Raw genomic sequence first — 26,953 nt, 5'->3', positions numbered from 1 at the left:
AGGAAAAAGAAACCAAATGCACAGTTATAAGATGGGAGATACTTGGCTCAGCAATACTACATGTGAGAAGGTTCTTGGGATTGTTGTTGATCACAAGCTGAATGTGAGCCAACAGTGCCATGAGGCTGCAAAAAAGGCAAATGCATTAGGCTGCATTAACAGAAGTATAGTTTCCAAATCATGTGAAGTACTAGTTCCCTTCTATTCGGCACTGATTAGGCCTCATCTTGAGTACTTCATCCAGCACACAAAAAGCACTTTAAGGATGCAGACAAACTGAAACAGGTTCAGAGGAAGGCAACAAGGATGATCGGGGGACTGAAAACAAAGCCCTATGAGGGGAGACTGAAAGAACTGGGCATGTTTAGCTTTGAAATTAGAAGACTGAGGGGAAATATAATAGCACTCTTCAGGTATTTGAAAGGTTGTCACACAGATGAGGGCCAGGATAGCTTCTCCGTCATCCCAGAGTGCAAGACACAGAATAATGGGCCCAACTTACAGGAAGTAAGATTTCAGATGAACATCAGGAAAAAACCTCCTGCTAGAGCAGTATGACAATGGAACCAATTGCCTAGGGAGGTGGTGGACTTTCCAACACTGGAGGCATTTCTAGAGGCAGCTGGACAGCCACCTGTCAGCTATGCTTTAATTTGGATTCCTCAATTGAGCGGGGGTTGCACTCAATGGCCTTATAGGCCCTTTCCAACTCTATGATCCTATGATCTAGTGCACAATGTATAATTTTGTATGATGCAGCAAAGAGCAATTATATTTCATTAAATATGAAAACTTCATACTAGAAACCATCCTACATAAACATCCTACAACTCTTCATTGGCTTTTAAATGATCCAGGCTACGGCTAAGTTAATACCTGGTGGTTTAATCAAAAATACAGAATAAACTCCTATAATATATAAAATGAGGGTAGAGATGCACAAATGTGGGATAAGAGACCAGAAGTGTACAGGATCATAGAACTGTAGAGTTGGAAGGGTCCTATAAGGCCATTGAGTCCAACACCCTGCTCAGTGCAGGAATCCAAATTAAAGCATGCCCAACAGGTGACTGTCCAGCTGCCCCAACTGTAAAATGATGAAGGATATGCAGCTTCCAATGTATCCCTGCTATCATTTTAATTTAATGAAATGGCTCTGCCCGAGATAATCCCCCCCACTGAGCTTTTTTGCTGAACAGGTATCTCTTCACTCTATCTATTCACTACGCCAGCTTCCTCATACATACAATGCCATGGACGCTAGGCAAGAGGCTCCTGTGACATTTGCACAAACATTTCACACAGCACTCCAAATTGTAATAGATGCCTCACACCAAAATACTGCTGTCTGAGTCTGGGAAAATGCAATTTAACAGCAAATGTGTTACCTTTTGATTGCTTGGGAAGGCCATGTAACTGATTGTATTTTATGGTATTTAGCACACAATGATTTGACACATTTCAGATAAGGGGGACAGATGAGACTTTTTCAAAATAACCTTTGATTTCCAAGTTCAGAGCATTCTTCTGAAAGCTATCTGCATGCATCTCACCGTCTCAACATTCTGAAAACAGCTCTTAGTTCTTCCTTTCTACAAATACGCTTACCACATTCAGAAGGCATTGGTGCTGCAGAAACCAAATAGGTGACTGAATCTTCAGAACCTGGAATAAGATATTGATATCTTCTAGTCAGTAGATCTCCTTCTATGGAAGCGTCAGGACAATCCTCTATGGTCATCTTCTAGAAAGCCACTTTTAATAAAATAAAAGAATTCCCTCAATTGTGTGTTATAACATCAATTACATGATGCAATTTATACTCCTATTGTCAAATATACACAAGACTGTAATCATCAGAGACCTCTAGCACAGAGATCGCCAACTTTTTTGGACCAGAGAGCACAGGGCAAATGATGAGAGTGCTGGGGGCACCAGTCACAAAATGGCTGCCATGGGGGTGTGGCCTAACACAAATGGCTGCCATGTGAGGCATGGTATAACACAAAATTAGAGAGTAGTCATGGTGAAACTTTTCCCAAAATTGTATTTCCATAATAGAAAAGGTTTGACCTGTTGAAAGTCTGCCTGCCAACCCTAAACCAAAGCATATGCTGCAGTCTTGTACCCACTTGCCAGGACGTAAGCCCATTAAACACAGAAATTTACTTCTGAGCAGACATGTATACCACTGTACTGTAAGTTAACTATATGGAGAATTCTTAATGAGATCCTGTACTCCTGCAAGGTAGGAGACATGCCTAAACCTCTTTGCAAAGTTTTCACATTTGCCTTTTGGGCAAGGGGTGTTCTTTAACAATCACCCACACTTGTTGTGTAGTAGTATTTTCAGAAAATAATTTCTAGGCACCGCTTGATCTCAGGTGAACCCAGCACAAGAAAGATGTATCCTGGTTGCTAGATAAAAATGGCCAACTATAGAGATTCCAAGGACTAGGAAAAAAGACGGAAAGAGAAAGTGCACAAGAAGGGAGAGCAAAACAGCAGATCTTTAGGATCCCAGGGATTCCTATTGCTTGGTTTCCAGACAACTCAATTATCAATCACAGCTCTAACTTCACTGATTGGCTAATACTGACGGAGAAGTAGCCAGGCTGGCTCATTTCACAGCAATCACTTAGAAGGGTATCTGCACATTTTACTCCATAACATTTTTTCGAGGACAGCTAGAGAAAGCTCAGACTCTGGGCTACCTTCCAGGGGCATCACTGAAGGCCTTCACAGGCGCCTTTGCGCCCCTGGGTGACAGGTTGGTGACCACTGATCTAGCAATAAAGCACTCATTACTACTACTGGCTAAAATAGTGAATACAATTTATTTATTTAACCTGTGTAATATATATACAAATCTAAGTGGTGGATTCCAGAGTGAAGGGGCAAGAGCAGAAAATGTCAATTTTCAGATCACCAGCATGAGCTTGGAGGTTGCATAACACATTCCACACAGATACAAAATATTCGGAGCTCCAAAGTTGCTGTGTTATCTCAGAAATCATTTCACCACTCTAAGGTCACATCCACACCATACCTTTAAAGTAATACTATACCAATTTAACAGTCATGGAGAATCCTGGGAACTTTAGTTAAAGAACTGCAGCTCTGTGAGGTCAGCACTCTTAACAAACGTCTGTTCTCAGGATTCTCCATGACTGTTAATGTAGTATTTATAGCACTTTAAAGTATGGTGTGGATGTGATAGAGTTCTGCAACAAAGTTTGTGATGAAATACAACAAGAAGCAGTAAAATAGGGTATGAATAATAGAAAGAATGGTACTGTAGCAGCAGAGAGGTATTCTTATACAATATATCCACACATCGCTCCATGGCTGGTGTTAACCCTGCAAATTGGTTATTTGCAGTTCTTTTTTCTTTTTCAAGCTAAGGTTTTACTAGCTCACAAGGCTAGAGAATTTCAATGCATGAGAGCAGCACCTACTCAAGATCTCAGTACCAGCTAACATGGAACATACACTAGAAGGCATGTTTAGTACCACCATATTCCACCATGCAGCAGTCTCAATTGAAGTACTAGTGATGTGCACTGGGAAATTTCCCAAAAATATTGAAAACTTTATTGTTCTGCAGAAGATTTCCCATTTCGTAAGTTCATTACTAACCATGAATAATAGGCAACTTGGCAGTTTCAAAAATTTTCACTTTGTATCAGTTAAAGGTTCCAATGCAAACTACCCTATGCAAATTTTTATTTTATATACAGCTGATGATTTTTGCCATTGTAAAGGATTCAGACAGAATATGTATAAAAAGATTAAGAACCCAGCCTCAGTTTCTCACAAAAATGAAGTGGCACAGCTTCAACGTTTCACTAGTAGCATTACCAAACATCACTATCTGCTGCTAAGCATAGTCATTAAGTTCCTATCTTTCCAGAATTTCTCAAAAGAATAGCCCATGGAAATGCAAGGTGTTTCAGCACATGTATCTGAAGGTTGACTAGAAGGCACACCTTGTGAAATATTTATTTATTTATTTATTTTATTATACTTGTATACCGCCCCATAGCCGAAGCTCTCTGAGTGGTTTACAGTAACTAAAAACATTAAAACAAATACAATTTAAAACAGATCTTATAAAAACAATTAAAAACACAATAAAAAAATTTAAACACTATAAAACACATGCTAAAATGCCTGGGAGGAGAGGAAAGTCTTGACCTGGCGCCGAAAAGATAACACTGCTGGTGACAGGCGCACCTCGTCAGAGAAATCATTCCATAATTTGGGGGCCACCACTGAGAAGGCCTTCTCCCTTGTTGCCAGACTCCCAGCTTCCCTTGGAGTAGGCACCCGGAGGAGGGCCTTTGATCCTGAACGTAGTGTACGGGTGGGTTTGTATCAGGAGAGACATTCCATCAGGTATTGTGGTTCCAAGCCATGTAAGGCTTTATAGGTCAAAACCAGCACCTTGAATCGAGCTCGGAAACATACAAGCAGCCAATGCAAGCGGGCCAGAATCGGTTTTATATGTTCGGACCATCTGGTCCCTGTTACCAATCTGGCTGCTGCATTTTACACAAGCTGCAGCTTCTGAACCGTCTTCGAAGGCAGCCCCACATACAGTGCATTGCAGTAATCTAATTTGGAGGTTACCAGAGCATGGACAACTGAAGCCAGGTTATCCCTGTCCAGATAGGGACATAGTTGGGCCACCAACCGAAGTTAGTAGAAGGCACTCCGTGACACCGAGGCTACCTGAGCCTCAAGTGACAAGAAATGATTCTAGGAGAACCCCCAAGCTACAAACCTGCACTTTCAGGGGGAGTGCAACCCCATCCAGGACAGGTTGGACATCCACCATCTGGTCAGAAGAATCACCCACTAGCAGCATCTCAGTCTTGTCTGGATTGAGCCTCAGTTTATTAGCCCTCATCCAGTCCATTGTTGCAGCCAGGCACCGGTTCAGCACGTTGACAGCCTCACCTGAAGAGGATGAAATGGAGAAATAGAGCTGCGTGTCATCAGCATACTGATGGCAACGCACTCCAAAGCTCCGGATGACCACACCCAGCAGTTTCATGTAGATGTTGAACAGCATGGGGGACAGAACTGACCCCTGCAGAACCCCATACTGGAGAGTCCAGGGTGCCGAGCAATGTTCCCCAAGCACCACCTTCTGGAGCCAACCCGCCAGGTAGAAGCGGAACCACTGCAATGCAGTAACTCCCACTCCCAACTCAGCCAGTCTCCCCAGAAGGATACCATGGTCAATGGTATCGAAAGCCACTGAGAGATCAATCAACAGAGTCACACTCCCCCTGTCTCTCTCCCAACAAAGGTCATCATACAGGGCAACCATGGCTGTTTCTGTGCCAAAACCAGGCCTGAAACCCGATTGAAATGGATCCAGATAATTGGTCTCATCCAAGAGGGTCTGAAGCTGGCCCACAACCACTCATTCAAGGACCTTGTCCAGGAACGGAACATTTGCTACCGGCCTATAGTTATTAAGATTTTCTGGGTCCAGGGAGGGTTTCTTCAGGAGTGGTCTCACTACTGCCTCTTTCAGGCAGCCAGGGACCACCCCCTCTCACAGAGAGGCATTACTCACCTCTCTGGCCCAGTCGGCTGTTCCATCCCTGCTAGCTTTTATTAGCCAAGAAGGGCAAGGATCCAGCACAGAAGTGGTTGCACGAACCTGTCCAAGCACCTTGTCAGCATCAAGCTGCACCTGCTGAAATTCATCAAAGAAATCAGGACAAGGCTGTGCTCTGGATACCTCGCTTGATTCATCTGCTATAACACTGGAGTCTAAGTCCTGGTGGATGCTGAAGATTTTATCCTGGAAGTGCCTAGCAAATTCATTACAGCGGGCCTCAGATGGTTCTACCTTGTCCCTGGGGCCAGAGTGTAATAGCCCCCGGACAATTCTGAAGAGCTCCACTGGGTGGCAGAGTGATGATTCGATAGTGGCAGCAAAATATTGTTTTTTTGCTGCCCTTACTGCCCCTAAATACAGCTTACCATAGGCACTTACCAGTGTATAACTGCATCAACCAGGAGTTCGTCTCCATCTGCACTCAAGCCGTCTCCGATATTGTTTCATCGCTCTCAGCTCTGGGATATACCATGGAGCCGTACGAGCTCTACACAGGAGAGGGCGCTCAGGAGCAATCATGTCAACCGCCCGGGTCATTTCTGTATTCCACAGTTCAACCAGGGTTTTGACAGGGGCACCAGTCCTATCAGCCAGAAAACTCCCCAGAGCCCTTTGGAAACTGTCCAGATCCATTAGTCTCTGGGAGCGGACCAAGTTAATAGGTTCCCCCACCCTTGCAGAGGGGAAAAGCCACTGTAAGTCTAAACTTCAGCAAGCAGTGATCTGTCCATGACAGAGGGACTGATGTAAGGCCCCCCACATTCAGATCACCAACTCCATGTCCAGTTGCAAAAAAAACAAGTCTAGAGTATGCCCTGCTATATGTGTTGGGCCAATGGCATATTGGGACAGTCCCATGGTTGTCATGCAGACCATGAAATCCTGAGCTGCCCCAGATAAGATGGCCTCAGCATGAATGTTGATATCCCCCAAAACCAACAATCTGGGGGATCTCAACAGTACATCCAATACCTCCTCTGTCAGCTCAGCTAGGGAGTCTGTTGGGCAGCGGGGTGGGTGGTACACCAACAGAATCCCCAGTCTGTCCCGTTGACCCAACATAAGGTGCAAACACTCCAGACCAGTAGTCACATGGACAGGGTGCTTGCAGAGGGAGATGGAGCTCCTATAGACCACAGCAACCCCCCTCCCTGACCCTCAGGTCTACCGTGATGCTGGACCAGGTACCCTGGTGGACACAGCTGGGAGAGACTGACTCCTCCTTGCTCACCCACCCAGGTCTCGGTTATACATGCCAGATCGGCTGCCTCATCCACAATTAAATCGTGAATGAGGGAGATCTTATTATGCACCGATCTGGCGTTTAGGAGCAGCATCCGGAGGCCTGGGAGCTGGCTGACAGGGCAACCAACAAACCTGCGGGTGTGGGAAGGACCGGAACAAGGCACAGCCGTTAACTGCCTGGGCTGCGTTCCCCTTACCTGGCAAGTCCTCCTCACAACGCCATATCTCCCTCTACCTGTCACTACACTAATTGGGGGGCCCTCAAGTCTCCCCACTTGGCTCTGAGTCTTCTCTCCCAGGCACATGATTCAAGACCCACAAAAAGGCAAACAAAGCAGGAGCCACCTCAGTCAGCTGGCTTACGTATCCCCTCCAAGGAAGGGACAGGTGGAACAGTATCGGCCACAGCTGGCTGAGTACCTGGGGCCTGGTCCTGCAAGGTGCCAACCTGCAGAGCAGAAGCCCAAGAAGGAGAGAGCGGTGATGATAGCCAAGCAGCAGCAGCACAAGCAGGCAGATGGCTCTCCCTCCCTGGGCGGTGATGGTCCTCTTCCCCCTGCAGGCACTGGGTGTCCCAAATATTTCAAACATTGACTTTGAAAATTATTTCTCCCTGGTTTACATTTAACTTCAGGACATATTTGCCCTTATTATTCTATTTATTTCTCGCCTACCCTACCCCCGCCCCATCCAAGTTCAAAATAATGTTTAAACTGAAAAGGGCTTGCCTGTTGTCAATCAGACTTATAGCCTGAGTGAGTCTCGGAATTCAGCAATGCACTGGTCACAGTTATGCCTATAAAGCTCTAAATAGCTTGAGTCCCACGTGCCTTACATGACTATTCTCATATTCAACTTGAAGTATCTTAAGGAATTACTGGGATGTTTTATCAAATTGCCATTTGCTTGCCAGATAAAGTCATAAAGGATGAACACTGAGCCCCCCCCCATAGTCCCCATACTTATGGAACTCTATCTCGAAGGTAGCCATCCAGAGTCAACTTCAAAGATTTAATATGCATACCATCATTATTTTTAGAACTGCTTTTATTGGTCAGGGTAGAGAAACCTTGAAAGTGGGTCAAACATTTTTCTCTTAATGAGGCATTGTTTTCAGAGTGACTAATTTTGCTTTTATATTTCTTCTACAGATTTTGGGTATATTGATTTTTTAATTATGTCAAATATGAACTATCCTGACCTCTTGAAGATGGACATGATAAATATGCAATAATTATAAATATGCAATAATTATAAATAAATTGTTCTTCTCAACTTTAGCATCATGCACATTTATACAGTTCAAGCTCAACTGCCATGCCCCCAAAATACAGGAAAGTGAAATAATACTGTATATATCATTAATCTTCAAACTCAACAGAGTGGTCAGAACAAATGTATCACTATTATTGAAGAAGTAGGAGATACGAGGGCACCAAAAAGAAATAAAAAGTGGAGGGGAAATGTGAAATAACAGAAGCTATTATAGAACCCATCAATGCTACTTTGCTATTAGGGCAAAGCTTGAGGCAACAAATTAAGTATTGTTATAATAAGGAATGTATTCATGGCCTGAGAGAAATCATATGGGAAGGCTCGATCTAATCAGTATCTCCATCTGCAAACTATTCCCCAGTAATGAAGTCTCCATGTCTAAGGAAATCCCCGTCAAAGATGGGGGGAGCCTGGCAGTCTATTAATCAAGAACATCAGAAAGACATGCAGAAAAAAGTAGGCAACTTGTGAACTTACAAGAAAAAAAGGGACAGGACAGGAAAGAAACCAGGGTTTAAGGAAAACCAGGTGAATGGTACATCAGTTATGATAAGCCAACAGAGAACTCAAGTTAATATCAATAAAACTGGGTATCAAGTGTACATCTTTCGAACATTTGTAATACACATGAAGATGCTGGAACAAAATTAAATACTTTTTATTACAACTAGAGCTTTGCTGCTTCTTTGGTACCTTCACCTTGATGTATGAACTAGGGAAAGCTAAGGAGTGGTTGGAACAACCCACAGAAAACTGTTGTCAGATGCATAGTGGAAATACGTCATTCAAAAAGTTAGGAAGGGGCAGGACAGGTCACCAAGCTCTCATTTTCTTCACCTTGTCGTAGTATTATTGCTTAGTAGGTCAGGCATAGGCATGTCTGATGACCCCATTTATTTCTACCAGTAAACCTCATCCTCACTGTAGGCAAAACTACCTCATAGAAATACTTGCTTCCATCTCCCACAGCAGAAAATGGAGCTGGATTTTTTACCAACTGACTGTGAAGTAGACTGGGAAGGACTCCATATACTGTGGGAGAAGGGTATTTGTCCACCTATCAACACTGGCCCAGCATGTCTACTCACGGCACTTCCATAATTCTCAGAGCTCTTGCAAAAACACCCCATTATTCATGAACAGAAAGTTACACAATATGAAGAAAAACAATATTCATTAGCAAAAAGGTGCTATACTAATAATTTGTCTATCTTGCAAATGTAATGTTAGAAAAATGATGGCCATACTGGAAATTGACCTTTCTGGCATATCACAAAAAATAGATACTTTAAAACATTTTATTTGTTTGTTTGTTAGATTTACATCTCACCCTTCCTCCCAGTAGGAACCCTGGGCAGTAAACAAAAGGACTAAAAACACTTTAAAACATCATAAAAACAGACTTTAAAATATATTAAAAACAAAACATCCTTAAAAACATATTAAAACAATACAACTTTAAAAACATTTTTAAAGCTTTAAAAACATCTTTTTTAAAAAAAAAAAAGCTTTAAAACATATTAAAAAGCAATTCCAACTCAGATGCAGACTGGGATAAGGTTTCTACTTAAAAGGCTTGTTGAAAAAGGAAGGTCTTCAGTAGGCACCAAAACAGACAGGTGACTGTCTAATATTTAAGGGGAGGGAATTCCAAAGGGTAGGTACCACTACACTGAAGATCTGTTTCCTATGTTGTGCAGAACGGACCTCCTGATTAGATGGTACCTAATGAGATCTGGATCTTTCTTTATCAGTACAGAACTGCTTCACTTTGGACCTATAAAATGTACTAAATACATGCTTGCCTTTGATGATAGATTCAATCAAATATCAACCAGTCCTGCTGCCTCCACCCTTGGCTGCCTTTTAAAATAAGCTTTGGTTTTCACAATCACCAAATGAAAATATGTTATTTGAAGGGGCCCAACCAAGTAAGCAGGCACACAGCCAGCACTCATTGGATGAACTTCATGATCTGGCTTGCTCTGTGAGTGGTGGTCACAGATTCAATTTCCTTGATTCCCTCATGCTAGCTTCAGTTCCCTTCACTTGGTGACTGAAGAAGTCAACATTTGCAGCAATAAAGCTGCAAATGGAAATGGACTGCCTTCAAGTCGATCCCAAGTTATGGCTACCCTATGAATAGGGTTTTCATGGTAAGCGGTATTCAGAGGGGGTTTACCATTGCCTGCCTCTGAGGCTAGACCTCCCCAGCTGGCTAGGGCCTGCTCAGCTTGCCACAGCTGCACAAGCCAGTCCCTTCCTTGTCCACAACTGCCAGCTGGGGGGCAACTGGGCTCCTTGGGACTATGCAGCTTGTCCACAGCTACACAGGTGGCAGGGCATGTAACCCCTGAGCCACTCACTGTGGGGGTGATCTTTAGCTGGCCCTTTACAATCAGGAGACATAAGCAGGGATTTGAACTCACAGACTCTGGACTCCCAGTTGCCTGAATTCATCCTGAGGAAATACCTAAACACATTAGGTTCTTATTATGCACTACTGAATGCAGCACAACCTGCAGCCAACTTTTATACGCAAAAGTTTCTGCACTACAGTTTCAAATGTCAAATGTCTCTGTCAAATCTCACTGAATATCAGAACTGAACAGCACTTACACTACACTGTATACTTGGTAAAAATTAGAAGGCAACTGCATGCAATCAGAGCTGTGAGCAGCACAGATTACTATGTCCTTTAGAATCAGGAGTCTTAATATGACATGGAAAGTGCTAATCAGTCTTCACCTGATAGATTAAGGGAAGCTTCTTGTTCTGTTAATGAACATTTGATATTTCTGGATGTTTAGAGATATGTCATGCCATAGTAAAAGCATATACAGTAAAACAGTTTTATAGTATCTATTTAGCTAATAGTTGGAGAGACTACTGAGTGAAAATTATTGCACAACAGGAATAATCAGCCAAACAAAGTAGCTAGTCATAAGGGAATTTAACAGGTTCATCTCCAAGAATAGAGTACTGTATTGGGATTCATATTGTGAATCTCTGTATGGCACTTGATATAGGTATTACTTCATGAAATCCTAACAGTTCATGTTGAAAACTGTTCTTGTCACATTTTTTTAAATATAAATGGTAATATCCCCACCTACTCATAATAAATTCTGCTTCCCTTGACCAACAGTCACACTACAAACAACAGTAATGTCACTTTTTCCTCTTACTTCCATCCCACTTCTGCAGTTTTGAAAAAAAGGTTTTTTTAACGGTGCTTAAATCTTTAAGGAGAAAAAACTTTCTATGTAAGAAGCCAAACTCTAACCTATGTGGAATTCTTACTTTCACACCTTGTGCTGCAAAGGACAGAAAGTTTGGGGAGGGGGAGAGAGGAGAGGTGACACACATACACCCTGGCCATACTAATTACCTAAGAAGCTCGCATCAAACCCAAGTCAAAATAGGTAACATACTAACGGCTTGCAAAGTAGCTAGGAGGAAAAAAAACTGTTGGAAAGGCACAGAACTCTGAAGATGAACATTCACAAAAACACAGCAGACAATGCAACAAAAACCCAGAGACGGGGGGAACAGAGCTATTCCTCCCTGCCACATCTTTCACTAATGCCTTTTATAAACTCAGGAACCCACTCCCAGTATGTACAACTGCAGCCCACGCACTGAGCAACATAACTACCTAACAGACTGCATTTGCTCCCACTTCTCTCAGCAGCCTCTTCTTTTCTGCCTTTTAAATGCACCTAACTTCGTTTCAAAAAAAAAAAAGGTGGATAAAGGTCACCTTTAGCAGCTGCTTGATTGACCTCAGACCTTGCAACAGATCCACCCACAATGTATGCCCCGCCACTCCACGTGGGCATGTCTGGAAGTCCTTCCTTCCCACATTTTCCTACCTCCTTATCGCATCACGCCTCCCAGCCCCCCCCCCACATCACAAAGGTGGGTTTACATACGCCTCCCCCCTTCCCCACACATAACGCCCCCCTCGCCTTTGGGGCTGGGGAGCAGTACCCACCCTCATTCCTCAGAGAAATACCACTCCTCCCTCAAAATCCCTCCAGACAGCCAAAAAGAAGACAAGCCCCGGCGACAGAAGACCCTTATTAACCTTTCCTCCGCACTCGCCAGAGTCTTTACCTGCCCTCTCCGCTAACTGAAGACCTCCAGTGATAAGAGAGAGGATGGATGAGTCCCTTCCCACCAGGCGATGCCCCCGCCCGCCTCACAAGCGCTGAGGGAAAAGGATCAGGCTGCCTCGCTCGCCTCCCATGCCCCTCCCCCAACCACCTCCGCCTGTCATCACCCGCTATCCCTGAGGAGGAGAAGCAAGAGGCTGAGGCATTAGGCCCCGCCCCGTCGCTGGCTTTTCTCGAGCTCTGGTCCCCGAATAGCCAACAAGCCATCTTAGCCCCGCCCCCTAACCAAAGTTGTTTTACATACTGAGGGTCTTCCTCCCTGCTGTTTTACCGCCCGTTGCGTCTCTTCAGTTTCAGCACCTAGGAAACGGCGCGTACACTGGATTGTCTCTTTCTCTTCCCGCCCCCTCTCCCTGCTCACCGTTCTTCAGCTTAATCAAGGGAGGGGGCGGACAAGGTGGGCGAGCGCACGCAAGCGACAATGGTATTAAACTCAGAGCGCGCCGCTTCACCCATCCGATGCAATGCCCCCAATTTGGTGATGGTGATGGTGTTTTTTAAATAAATAACACGGTGGTGGGCCTGGCTTGGAAACGATTTTTAAGCCGTCACAAACGTTGTAAAGCGTAGAATCACAAAGATGCAGTGCAAAAGCACCTTGAACACTAGAAAAAAAATGTATCCATGTATTGAGATGACAGGAAAATGTTGTTTAAATTCAGGAAATGCCAGCAGATACTGTGGTGCTGGTGCCTAACACACTTAGGCATGATTTTTTAAAAGCTGAGAGCAAAAACTTTACATAACATTATAGTGTCTTTGTTAATTCTATTTGGAAAGCTCCTTGATTTTAAAGAAATGCATGTTGACTTCTAAGATTAAATTATACATATAAGTTGTAATACACCTCTGCAGCAAATTTGGAAGGTTTCCTTCTAGCAGAAACCTTCAGTGGACTTTACTCCCTAGTAAGTGTGCTCAGGATTGCGGCCTAAAGTGGAATGTTGGCCTCAAAAACTATATTCAGTTCTTGACCCTGTACAGCCAGAGTGAGTCTGTGCCATTTTTTCCAGATTGACGGTGCTGTTGGCTCTCAGGTAATTATAAGATTTGATTCTTGAACTACAGCCATATATGCACACATAGACAGCAACCCCATTTACCTGGGAGTAAGACCCACTGAATTCCATACAGCCTTAGCTAGAAGTAAGCCCCACTGACCACAGTGACATGTATATTTATGAGTAAAAACATGCATAGGATTGTGCTGCACATCAAATAATCAGACATTCTGAGGGACAGTGGTACAGCACAGGAACCCTCAGAAAGATTTGGGGGGGCAAGGAGAGAGGTAGAATGTTCTGCTGTGCAAGGAGAAATCCATACGCTGACTGAACAAGTGACTTAGCAATATGTTGAATATAACCCATGCTTTGCAAAATTTTGATAAGGAATTAAAAGTCAAAGAAAACAGAAGAATCTAACATTCTGTTGTACCTTTTTAATAGGCACAAGGGAAATAAAGTTCTTCTATTCTGTGCATCTGTTTTCTCAATATGTGTACCAGATTTTAACACGTTTGATTATAACAATTAGAGGCTATAAGACACTGTTTTCAATGTTCAGGCTTTGAGTGCCATTGGTGTCATTGCTCATGTAGCCAAAATGGCACTAACTATTCACAAGAAGGAGGTATCAGTAGGCTTGGGGGAACCCAAAGGTTTTCAGAAGTACAAAAAAAAACTTTAGAAAAACAACCATGGGTGGGACCCCAGAAACAGGCCAATGAGCACTGAGTGTAACCACAGAATGATGTCTGATTGCATTTGTCGTAAAAAAAAAAATGGGATGAATGGAGTGCCTGCAATCCTGAATAGTGGCACTGCATGATGCAAAATTCTGTTGAAGCAGTCCTGCTTATTATACTTCGCTTGAAGAAAATCCATGGTCTTGCTAGGCACTAGATTTAACAGCAGGAAGGAAAACAAATTAAATATTTTGTATGTGTGAGAGGGAAATATTTCCTTTGATATGAAGGTAGCATAGTGCATCAATCAGCAAACCATGAAGAGGCTTATTCATGTCATTTGCCTTCTGCCCTACATGGCTTATTTAAAGTAGCGAATAACCATAGTATCTATTTTCATCTGATAAAGAGAATGTGCACAAACAGGAAATTGAGGTTAAGAATCAGACTACACATAACTATTGGAAGCCTAAACCAGAAGTATTGCATTACACAAGTACAGCAGATAACGTAATCCTGTGTGTGGATTGTACCACCTCAAATTGTAAGCATGGAGATCACATGCTAGATTATCCCTAGTTGGGATACAATCTAGAGATATAATATCTCCCGCATTCCTACACTAGGAAACTGCTATAACAGAGAGATAGCTAAGCTAGCTCCTTTTTAAAAACAAAAAACCTGATTTCTAGTTTAATATGCACAGGGAATTGTTGAGCTGCCCAGAACTCTTTGGAGAGAGGGTGGGATTAAAAATTACATAAATAATAACTGCAGTGGTACAGTCCAGACAAAGATTTACCACCTTATCTATGAGAAAGTTGCCTTAATACCAGGTTGTATTTTTTAAATTACCTCCCAGCCAAAACTTTTATTGGCTACCACAAGTTAAAAGAAAGGCAAGATGAGACTGGTAACTTGCACAGCTAGTTAGAGCAGAACAGCGTTTTGAAATAGCTCTGACTTCTGAGATTGCACAATGTTGTAAGAAAAACAAGGGTTAGACACACATGCATAACAAAATCCATTGCTAATTTTGCAACTGAGTTTCATGATTAAGACAAGATCAAGCCTATGCTGAAATCAGCTAAATAAGGGGGAGCTTTCTGCAGTACCAGACCAGGGAACATGAGAGAATTTTAAAATACTTTGAGCTAAACTAAAGAAGTAATACTAGGATTCTGATAATCTGATATACTTACATTACTACTATGTATTATATATATATATCACTTGATGTAATTTAAAAAATCTAATGGTTTACATAAAATCAATAAAAATACAAGAGTAAAATTTCCTAAAAACTAGATCAAAACTATATATCACAAATAAAACTGAGCAGTATACAAAACAGAATTAAAATTAAGAGGCTAAGTCCAGGAAAGCTTGGCTAAATATACATGTTTTTCAGAGACAGCGCATAGTTAAACTATGGAATTTGCTCCCACAAGATGCAGTAATGGCCACCAGCTTGGATGGCTTTAAAAGAAGATTAGACAAATTCATGGAGGACAGGGCTATCAATGGCTACTAGCCATGATGGCTGTGCTCTGCCACCCTAGTCAGAGGCAGCATGCTTCTGAAAACCAGTTGCCAGAAGCCTCAGGAGGGGAGAGTGTTCTTGCACTCGGGTCCTGCTTGCGGGCTTCCCCCAGGCACCTGGTTGGCCACTGTGAGAACAGGATGCTGGACTAGATGGGCCACTGGCCTGATCCAGCAGGCTCTTCTTATGTTCTTATGTTCTTATGTAGACATTTAAAGGTAATTGCTGTCTCTCATTCATGAATTACCCAAGGGAGGGCATTCCAGAGGGTAGATGCTATCACTGAGAAGGCCCACTTCTGCATTATCACCAAGTGACAACAATCTGCTAGTTGTAGAATGACCAGCAGGGTCTCCTTGGAAGATCCTAAATACAGGCTTGGTATATCCCAGGAGAAGTAGTCTCTTAGGTATCCTGGCCCCAAGTTGTTTAAATGTCAACAACAAAACCTTGAACTTGGCTCAATAGCTAATAGGCAACCAGTGCAGATCTTTCAACACCTGTGTAACATGTAAAGCTGTGTGTTGTACTAATCACCCTAATTGTCACACAAATGTGGTTCACCCTTTATTTAAAAATCAGTACATTTAGCGTTCAAGATATTGCTGCATTTCCATTGTAGGGGAGGCTCTTTATGCAGTAATGAGTCATCAGATATTTAAGGGCAGCACACGAGAAGTAGGAAAAACACAGCAGTTTTCCTCGTTTCACAAAATCTACATAAACATTGATTTCTGATTTACTTTTAAGTGAAACAAACTCTTGGACGTGAGCTTGCTGCTGCTAAGTTTCTATTGCTTCTATTCTGTGCAAAGCTAATGGAAGTGAGATGCTAAATTAATTGGTTGGATGCCCTGAATCAGTCCCTGATGTGTACTTGTACACATTGAGAAAGTGTTTCACACTAAAGCATCTCAGCATACCTATATTCAATTTTGTCTACTGACGGGCTAGTATTGCTGGCCTTTACTGACCTGCATGGAAGAGGACATAAGGCCCCATGTTTTCAGCACACTTCATAACACCACTAACATGTATCAGCATTCTAATAGTCTTCAACTCAGGGTATTTTATAGAGAACCCATTTCAATTTGTACTGCAGACAAGACTTGTACCTGTAAGGAAAAGATGGCCCCATTATTTTGGAAAGCAAGGAGCAGGCAGATAAAGAGAAAAGAGAGCCCATATGTTATGGTTCTGAGGTAAGGATGGAGGAGAAATTTGATTCAGTTTGCATTTCAAGGTGAATCTAACAAATTCTGAAATTTCTGAAATAATATGGGAACAGAAACACAGCCATCCTTTGACATTTGCATTTATCTAAATTTTGCAATGTAGTTCTCCAAACAATGTTTAAGAAAGTATATTTTAGGGAAACTTTTGCATTGAAATGAATATCTTATGGAAAAATGCATTGTATTATGAGATATTTATTAATTTTATCACGTATTTATTAGATTTATATTCTGCCATTCCTCGCAGTAGGAGCTCAGGGCAGCAAAATATATACACATTAGTCAAAACTGCATGCAAAATGTGTTTATTAGGAGAAATTCAAACTAAAGTGCTGATTAATTTTCATGAGACTTTCTTTTTTAAAACATTGCAAATTGCTGTAGAAATGTGGAGAACTAAATTTAAAACTGGAGAAATGAGAAAGTAAGAGAACTGAAACTGACAGATCCTTCCATCCCTGTTCTGACATGTTTTAAGGTCCCAAAGGGAAAGATCCTAAACAAGTAGGGGGAATATATTTTGCTTCAAAACCATCAATAATTGTTCCACACAAAATAGGAAAAGGGTAATAGCTCAGTGACAAAACATATGCTTTGCATGCAAAAGGTCCAGGTTCAGTTCCTAGCATCTCCGGGTAGGGCTGGGAAAGATTCCAGTGTAAAAAATATTGAGCTAGATAGATCAATGGCCTGATTTGGTATAAGGTAGCCTCCTATGCTCCATGTTGTACCAATTCAAACGTGGGAGAGAGTAGATTGTGTGTGTCAACACAAACACAAAACCCAGGCAGAAAGAGGGTGGTCAGGAAAATGTTTATCCTCTCCCTAACGACTACCTGCATAGTGCACCAGGGGAAGACCTGCCTTCCTCTTTGAGAATGCCTTATTGTGCAGCACACAGAGTGTTAGCTTAGATGTGTGAGCTGTGGATTCATTCTCAATCAAGTAATTAATCTTACTGGATGGCCTTTGATAATATATTCTTTCAGTAGTGTAGTGGCAAATTCAGAAAGGCAGGGTCTCTTCCTAATAGTTGCAGCCTTGCTCCCTTCTAAGATTGTATACCCTTCTAAGATTGTAGAATAATCTGGCCAGGCTTGAATACTGCTTTCTGCTTCTCTATCCCTGTCACCATTTGACTGACCTTTCTCACTGTCAGATATATTGCTTGAATTACTGAATTCAGTATCTACCCATTTGTCTCCTGCTGCTGCCAAACTACTTGATGATATAGATGGGATGCTATCATCAGGATTTACTATCTCTTCTTCTGCAGTTACAGAATTCTTGCTCTCCACAACTTGGCTTTTTGAAGTAGGAACCAATAGGAACTCCTTTCACTCTGATTGGGTCCAATCAGCAGGACATGACAAGGAACATGACTTGTCTCAGTGGCTAACACACTCTGCTTTCATGCTGATTGCCTCATATGATGCTGGAGACACAGGGATCCTGCTGGCATCTCGGTCCCCCCCAAAAGTAAGGGATCTAAGACCCCTTGAGACCCTGGATGACTACACCTGCTCACACTGTACCTTAACATCACAAGATTATAGTAAGGTACATGAGATGAGAATGGTAAAATAAGTACACAGAAAAATATGATGGACCTTTATTAATAATTATTATAATTTATAATCACCTTGGGTGCAAAAGCCTGAGCTTTTACACAAGACCAGAAAATGTTCAGTATTCTTTGCCTGGTCTGTATGCAAACAGTTTACATTTCTTGTTTGTATTGGATGCAAAGTGGGTGAAAGCCATTCAAGATCACCTAAAGAATATTTTCATTAGACTGCCATGAAGCTCACTGGGTGACCTTGGGCCAGTCACTGCCTCTCAGCCTCAGAGGAAGGCAATAGTAAACCACCTCTGAATACCACTTACCATGAAAACCCTATTCATAGGGTCGCCATAAGTCGGGATCAACTTGAAGGCAGTCCATTTCCATTTCAATCAACTGCACCTGCTTGTGTTCATCCAGCCTTTTGGCACAGAGCAGATTAATAAATGCAACTGTGATGCTGAGCAATGCAACTCTGATGAATACAGTAATTTATAGGCCACCCAAGAACTGCTGCAGATGCTCTTGTATCTTTACCCGTAAACTCATCAAGTCAAAGGCAAAAGAAAATAATGTAGACAGACTATAACAGACAACTTTGCTGGACCTGCCATGTTGTTCGAATGCCTGATCATCGTCTTCCAGAGCAGCTACTCTACTCCCAACTTAAAGATGGAAAACAGAATATCAGTGGACAGCAAAAGAGGTTTAAAGATGTTCTTAAAAATAACCTTAAAAAATGTAACATGAGCATCGAGAACTGGGAAGTCTTGGCCCATGAACGTCCCTAATGGAGGTCAGCTATTATCAAAGGTGCTATGGACTCTGAAGAAGCACAAATGAGCACAAAGGGACAAATGAGTTAAGTGGAAGGCACATCAAACAAATCCTCATCGCAAGTCTTCCATCTGGAAACCTATGTCCTCATTGTGGGAGGCTGTGTAGATCTAGGATTGGCCTCCACAGTCACTTACGGACCCACTGCTAAAGACTTTATTTTGGAAAACAATCTTACTCGGTCACGAGTGATTGCCAGTGAATGACAATTGCTCCTCTGGGAATGAATTGTGACATCACTAGTGATCTGTTAAACATTTTCACTAGATGAAATAGCAGGTCTTTGAGCAGCGGTGGGGAACCTGTGGTCGTCCAGATGTTGTTGGACTCTAACTTTCATCAGCCCCAACCAGCATGGCCAATGGTCAGGGATGATGGTAGTTATAGACCAGCAACATCTGGAGGGCCACATGTTCCCCATCCTGTGTTAAAGAAATAATGTCATGCTCTTCCCTCCTCTCCACTGTACTCCACCAGTCTGCTTGAAGACTGACAATGTTCTATTCCATTCATTTGCTGCTGGCTTTGCCTGTTTTCCTGCAAGTCACATCTCACTGTTCAGTATTGCTCCTGGAGTATGTTGCTACGAGGTGAACACATTGATCCATCTTCTGGTAGAATTGAAGTTATAAATTTATCAAAATAATCTGAAAAGAAACAGGGAGAAGTTCTGCTATATAAATATGTTTTTGGATTTATTTATTTATTTTACACAGAAAAGTAAACACACACTTTGACCCTCCTTCAGTACCAGTTCACCCACTCCTTCAAAATTTCTGTTCTTCTGCTTTTCCAGTATATATCTCATTTGCTATACTAAAGCCTTTAATCATCACAATGGTATCCTATCCTTCCTCCAAGCAGTTATCTCATTTTAATCTCACAACAACCCTATGAGGTAGGTTAGACTGAAGGACAGTGACATTGCCATAGCTACTCACAGAAAGTTTCACAGCCAAGCAGGGGTGGGGGTTGCAATCCAATTTGGACACATCACTTAAAATCTAAAATAGATGCACCAGTAACATTACAATAGTATAATATTGTACTACTTAACATAAAATTTTGTAACTGCAGTCTTATACAATGGATATATTAATGCAGCTTTTGAATAATTATTTAGGTTTATATCCAATGTTCTACTCAGAGTAGCTCCACTGAAATTTATAGACATGAGTAACTTAAGTACTTTCATTTCAATGAGTCTGCTGTGAGTAGGACTTATAACCCTTAACTTTTAAAATATTATTGTGCAATGTAGCATTTGGGGAAGGAAAGGATAGCTAAAGTAACTCAAAACATTTATGGAGAAAGCCCCCCCCCCAAAAAAAAAACAAGTGTATGCATGGGATTCATAGAATGAAAACTGCTTTGATGCTGCAGGTCAGAAAAGGATGAAACCCTCTTGGCTGTATGGCCTGATAGGCTTTTCCAGCTCTCACCTCTTTTGACTTGGGGCACTGTGCTTTCTTCTTGATTGGTGTCATCCTCTCAAGGTCATGCTTTGTCCTTGCATGTGTCTGCGCAGTGGTATTTTGCCATTCAAATAATATCACTTGGAAGAACTTACAACTGACCCTTCTTTAGGATTCCAAAGCACCAAGTACACTTTAGCAATGAGGCATAGTGGGGAAAATGTATTGTAATGCATAAGAAGCTAATTTATCAAATGCAGCATGTAACAAGAAAGTCCCGTTATAAATGCAACAAACTAGCTGGGCAACTTAGCCTAATAAGCTTAAAATCTTATTTCCCATTGGCATCTGTCAAGGCAGAAACAAGATACACAAGCATTCTTAATCCACTAGCTCAGACTAAAGCAATGGAGCTTTTACACTGCTGCTTTGCACCCAAAGGGAGAATGTGAAAGGGAAGAATGCACTGAACACATTTGTTGAGAGAAAGCTGAAGTTTATCACAGCTAGCAAGATAATCTACCAAACTGGGGCTGTTCAAGATGAAACCTTCCTCAAAAACATGAGATCCTTACATCGGCTTTACTTGTAAGTTTTCATTTCTTTTTATTCCTTCCTAGATCAGCTGGATATTTTTCAGCAGTAAAGAAAGCTAGGGAGAGGTAGCATAATGGGCTGTACTCCTTCACACAGTGATATTGCTAACCATAATGTTACACATGGAGCCAAGTCCCTGAATAAAGGTATCTGCCAATTGATCCAGAGAGCGAAGGTTTCTCACTCCCACTGCTGATCAAAGGCTCCTCTTCTTATGATCTTGAAGAGTTATGTCAGGGAGAGACTGAAGTTAAAGATCACTTCTTTGAAAATTCATCAGATGAGGACAAAAACGTTAATTTCCATTCCTCATCTGAGGATCCTTCACTATCTGAGCTTGACCAGGAAGAGAAGGAAATTGGAAGGACAGTCTCCGAGACTGAGATAGCCATATCTGAACTGATAGTATCTCCCAAACATATGGCTGGGGATGTTAAGGCCAAAAAGCAAAACTCTTGTGCGTCAGAAGAAATTGGTTTTGCTTTGGAAGACAAAAATGAAAGCAACGAAAAACAAAACTCAAAGAAAGGGAAAAAGAAAAAGAACAGCCAGCAAGGGAAACAAGGTCATCATTGCAAAACTAAAGAAAAACCCAGTCCACCTGTATGTGAGTCAGTTAAAAAGGTGGATTTCCCAGATCTGCTTGTTAAAGCCCATCAAAATGCGTATGCCTATCTAAACCCCAACCTCTCCAAATATGAGGTTATCTTGTGTATGGCCAACCAGGCCACTGAAACACAGCTAATTATGCAGCAAATGGTGAGCTTCTTACTCTTCCATTTTGATGAAATCAACCATCTTTTGGAAGAAATTGCCCAAGATGGAGAAGACCTACTCAGAGACGTGGGAGAGAATCTGGCTTGGCCAGCTGACAAAGGAAACCTGGAAGAGCATCCAGATCTCCTGCAACAGTTACTACAGTATACAATCAACAAAATGCAGCTTGTAAATGGAACTGTGGCCTCCCGAACATCTGGTGCCCTGCAGGAGTCCTGCAGCTTTCTACGGTCTGCAGGTAGTAACTTAGAAGAAAAACTGAAAGCCAAACTAGATTTTGATGAACGGTTGCTTAGGACAATAAAACTCCTTGAAGCATCTGCAGCTGGATCCTTTTACTCTCACTCTGATGATATGACACTTTATTCTGAAGATAGTGGAATTGGTATTGACAGTGAATCAGTCAAAGACTTGAATATTCTTGATAAACAGGGAATACAAACAAATTGTGATTCATGTTCACATGATCCTATATCCCTAAACCCAAGCAGGATATCAGGACAAAACCAATGGCCATGCACCTCAGTATATGCCACAAGCAGATCACATGACTGTGCCCTGGAAAGACAATTCAAGGATATATTTTACCCACCTGCACACACCAAGGATGTAATGTCTTCTTCAGCAGGAGTACAAGGAAGTATGGCTACCCTTCTGCAACATCAAAACATTCCCAGAACTCCATCTCTCAACACTATGCATTGCAGTGTTATTCATGAGGGTGATTGTTTCAAAGAGTGTGAATCAACCTATGAATCTTCCACAAATGAAGACAGTGATGGAAGAAGGTCTGAGGAAGAAGGTAATAATATAAGTCTATCTGAAAAAGGAACGGATACTTTACTTAAAAGACAATCCACATCTTCACCTGTAGCAACAGACAGTAAACAGAGGCTTTCCGCCAAACGAATAGAGAGCACAGAGAATGAGGAAATTATACTCAAGATGAAAGATGCTATTAGTGAAAAGATCAAATTTGTCCCTGCTACATCTGGAAAGAGGGAATGGATGGAAGAAGAAAATGGCAAAGTATTGATGCGGCCTAGTACAGCAACTGGCAGCCAGAAGGCACAAGTTAAAAAGAAAAGGTCTAGGTCTGAAGAATCTCTGAAATGTCATGCTGAGGATGCAACTCTTTTAGATCTTCAAAGGACTCAAAAAGGACTCAGCCAAAGGCTGGAAAAGTTCTACATACTTAATGGAAACAAGGATACAAATGATAAAATGGTATTCCCAAATCCAAAGGAACCATCTAATGTACAAGATTCTGAGCATGTTATTTATAGATCTTCCACTAATAAACTGAAAGCATCTCTTGCTAAAAACTTCAGCATATTGCCTAATCAAGATAAAGTCCCTTCATTTAGGCATGATCAAAATGCTATTAGCCAACAGCCTGATGAAAGGAAATATCGAAAGCCTGACACACCCACCACATCCACAAAGGATCCAACTTCTAGGAAAGAAAATGAGCCTTCTGGGACACAGAAACTGAACAATTTTGGTTGTGCTCCACCTCGTAAGTCTGTAAAAAAGTTAATTGAGACTTTCAGCCCTACTGAAAGTCTTGTGAAACCTGCATGTTTAAGAACTTTGGGTCCAATAAAATGTATCAGGAAGTTTGGGCTTCCAAGCATTACTCCCAGTCTTCCACTTCCTAGAGGGCTTGTGCCTTTAAATCAAAAACATAGAGTTTCACCATTAGGAGACATAAATTGTCAAAATATGAATCCAACACACTGTACTTTTGATACCACTGGGTCACCTGTACTTGCAAGTGGAGGTGACACAAATGGTGATGATGATGACGACAACGACGACGATGATGATATGGAAAACCTGCCCCCACCACCTCCCGAAATGTTAATGGACATCTCATCTAATTCAGTTAAATCTTCAGAAGATGCAGCAATGAAAGAAAACTTTTCAGAAATTGCCAAGAGTATCAAGACAAATGAACATTTCACCACTAAGAAAATTACTCACATTTCTCAGCTAATGAAAGCTTTCCTGTGTTCCACTGACTTGTTACCAAGTAAGAACCTCAACAGTCCCAGTACCATTACAAAGAAAGCACCAAAAAATGCTAGGGTGGCCTCCAGACTAAGAAAATATTCCCCGGCGTTGAATTCTAGCTATACATCTGACAACTGCCAAAAGATTCCATTAGCATCACAAAAGCAGCGTGAAATGGAAGAAACTGCAGATCTGTATAAGCAATCCCGTAAGATAATACCTCTTCAAAATCCTAAAGAAGTGCTAGAACAGAATGGAAGTGAGCCAGGAAGCAAAGAATGCAGCTGGCCTCTAGCTTTAGCTCAAAAGCGAAGCTCTTCCAATTCACCCAGAAGTGAGAAAATGACAGGTTTTCCCAGACAAGTGTCCCCTGTGAGAACACCACCTCCATCGCCCCCCAGTGAGAAAAGGCTCCCAAGCCCACCATTATATCATAGACATATTAGCCAAGCTTCTTTCCCCATTACCAATCAACAGCCAAGCCCCCCTGCTAAGCTCAAATCATCAAGCCCTCCAACACAAAGAAAGATGCCTTCACCACCAACCCAGCAAAACCTATCTAGCCCTCCAATGGGACACAAACAACAGAGCCCACAAGCCCACCTCCTTTCTCAACTACCCAGTCCTCACCAACTTCCCCAACTCGGTTGCACAAAGGATTACAAAACCATTTGGAATCTGGGAATAAGCAACAATCTGCTTCCCCAACGATCATCAGCAATGCACACTCAATATTTTGTCCAGCCACTTCCTCTTTATTCAAAGCCAAGCCAATGCTGCCATTGAACGGCTCCACCATAGAGGCTATTGTGGACCATGCTGAAGGGTCAGCATTTGCATGGAGGAACGGCAAACAGCTTGGGCAATGTGGGGATCAACAGAGAAGGATTGCAGTTAGTGTTGCCAATCCTCAACCGTTTGTACGGAGGAGCTTCTCTGACCACAGGCCAGGATTCCAACTTCTGCTACCGTTGTTTGCCACAGCTGGTAGTGAGCCTGCGCTTAATCAAACAAGGTAAGAAATGTTATTTTCAAAGCCTTTAAGTTGCATTTACATGTGTAGACTGCCTCATAGTCAAGGCAAGTAACTTTATTATTATCAGCATTAGCATCAGAATTTATTACCCGCCCTTCACCCAAAGGTCCCAGGGCAGGTTACAACAATTAAAAAACATATAATTAGAAACAGTTAAAAACAACCCAAACAGCATCACAGAGAAAAGGGTGGGTCCTAAAAATATACTTCTCAGGTATCAAAGGCCAGGCTAAACAGGTCCATCTTCAGCATTTGCTGAAAGTTGTACAATGAAGTTGACAGACGCATCTCAGTGGGGAGGGAGTTGCCACAGAGAATGCTCTCTCTTGGGCCACCACTCCCTGAACTTCTGAGGGTGGCAGAACTACCAAGAGGGCTCCCTTTGCTGATCTCAACACCCGAGAGGGTCTGTAGGTAAGGAGGCAGTCTTTCACATATTTGGGACCTAAGTCGTTTAGGGCTTGAAACACTTAACGTGAGCACCTTGAACTGAGCCTGGAAATGAACTGGCAACCGATGCAACTGTTTTGAAATGGGTTATATGAGTTCTAAAGGGAATCCCAGTCAGTAATCTGGCTGCTGCAGTTTGGAGCAATTGAAGTTTCCGAATTGTCTTCAAGGGCAGCCCCATGCAGAGTGTATTGCAGTAATCCAGTCTGGAAGTTACCAGAGCGTGGAGCACTGTGACCAAGGGGCCAAAGCTGGTGAACCAGCCGGAGCTGGAAAGAGGCACTCCTAGCCACTGAAACCTCCAGTGACAGTGTTGGATCAAGGAGTACTACATTGCCTTCTTGCATTGATATCCCAATCACAACAATTTCTTGCTAATGAGGAGCATTCAGATAAGTGAGGATTTGTAAAATTGACAAAAACTGTACTCTTAGGGTACATCAGCACATTGATTTGGATAGTACACACTGAAGTCATGCAGCCCATGCCCTGATTCCCCTCATGCCCGTGTCTGTCTGCATGATGGCTGGAAAACCAACCCAGCATCGGCAATGGCCATGCTGCCTACCTGATTGGCTTTCCATGTGGTACTAGAATTAGAGTCTGTGTTGAGCATGTGTGTGGGAAACCTGGGATTCTAAACCCCTGCTTGCCTGTGGCACCTGACTGGGTGTCCTTTCCCAGATATCTTCTTTCACAAAGTTATGGTAAGGCTAAAAGCCTCTCTAAATTTCTCAGAGAAACATAGGAAGCTGTCTTGTACCTAGCAAGACCAATGGTCCATCTAGCCCAGTATTGTCCACGCTGGCTGGCAGTGGTTCTCCAGGGTTTCAGGCTGGGGTCTCTTCCAGCCATACCTGGAGACACTGGGCACTGAACCTGACACCTTCTGCGTGCCAAGCAGATGCTCTACCACTGAGCTATGGCCCTTCCCCATCCTTCAAAGAGTAAGATGCTGATATAATAAATAAATAAATGGTCAAAGATAGAGAAGTTGTGCTGACTTCTCTAAGAGGCCCGGTTTTCCAGTTAATACTAAATTGATAGTGTGAGAAGTCGCCTTGTGTGGATGTTTCCCTGATTTAAACTGATGCACTATATCACCATCATTTGTGGTGTTGTTTTTTTGAATGAGCTGCATTTACCCTATGAGTTACTTTTCACACTGCAGTTTAAAGCACCTACTAGAATGATTCATTTGTAGAACTAGCTCACAGAGAGATGTAAAGTTCTTTCAGTTTGCAGATGCACTGTGGAGTTTGCTGCATGCATTGGGCATTTTGGCAAAACGTTTTGGCATCATATGACAATGTGGGAAGTGGCTACAAGATTAAGGGTTTGCTAACACAAACAGGATTTGGGGCTTTTATCCACGGGTTTGTTGTCCTGATGGATAAAATAAATGAAGAAGCCCTGGGTGTTTCAGCCACTCCCTGCCACGTGATAGGAATACAGGAAAC

The 26,953-nt window shown here is 42.3% G+C and overlaps 2 protein-coding genes across 2 annotated transcripts in view; one reads left to right on the top strand and one right to left on the bottom strand.

Moving 5' to 3' along the window:
* The window catches only part of CLIP4 (CAP-Gly domain containing linker protein family member 4), a 49,025-nt gene extending 36,617 nt beyond the window's left edge, over window positions 1–12,408 (bottom strand). The window contains exons 1-2 of the mRNA XM_061624980.1: window positions 12,278–12,408; window positions 1,609–1,755 (exon numbers count right to left, since the gene is read on the bottom strand). Of these exons, the coding sequence (XP_061480964.1) occupies window positions 1,609–1,741 (133 nt within the window). The 5' untranslated portion in view covers window positions 1,742–1,755; window positions 12,278–12,408. The remainder of the gene's footprint in view (window positions 1–1,608; window positions 1,756–12,277) is intronic.
* Window positions 12,409–21,056: 8,648 nt separating this feature from the next.
* On the top strand, window positions 21,057–25,026 carry PCARE (photoreceptor cilium actin regulator). The gene is given in 3 exon segments (XM_061624967.1): window positions 21,057–21,362; window positions 21,365–24,599; window positions 24,602–25,026. Coding segments are annotated over 3 exon segments (3,735 nt in total). The 5' UTR covers window positions 21,057–21,287.
* The last annotated feature ends 1,927 nt before the right edge of the window (window positions 25,027–26,953 follow it).

This window comes from Rhineura floridana, chromosome 4, assembly GCF_030035675.1.
Source record: "Rhineura floridana isolate rRhiFlo1 chromosome 4, rRhiFlo1.hap2, whole genome shotgun sequence".
NCBI classification, from domain to species: domain Eukaryota; kingdom Metazoa; phylum Chordata; class Lepidosauria; order Squamata; family Rhineuridae; genus Rhineura; species Rhineura floridana.
Note: the sequence above shows the minus strand (reverse complement) of the source record. Positions and strands in the feature narration are given on the sequence as shown.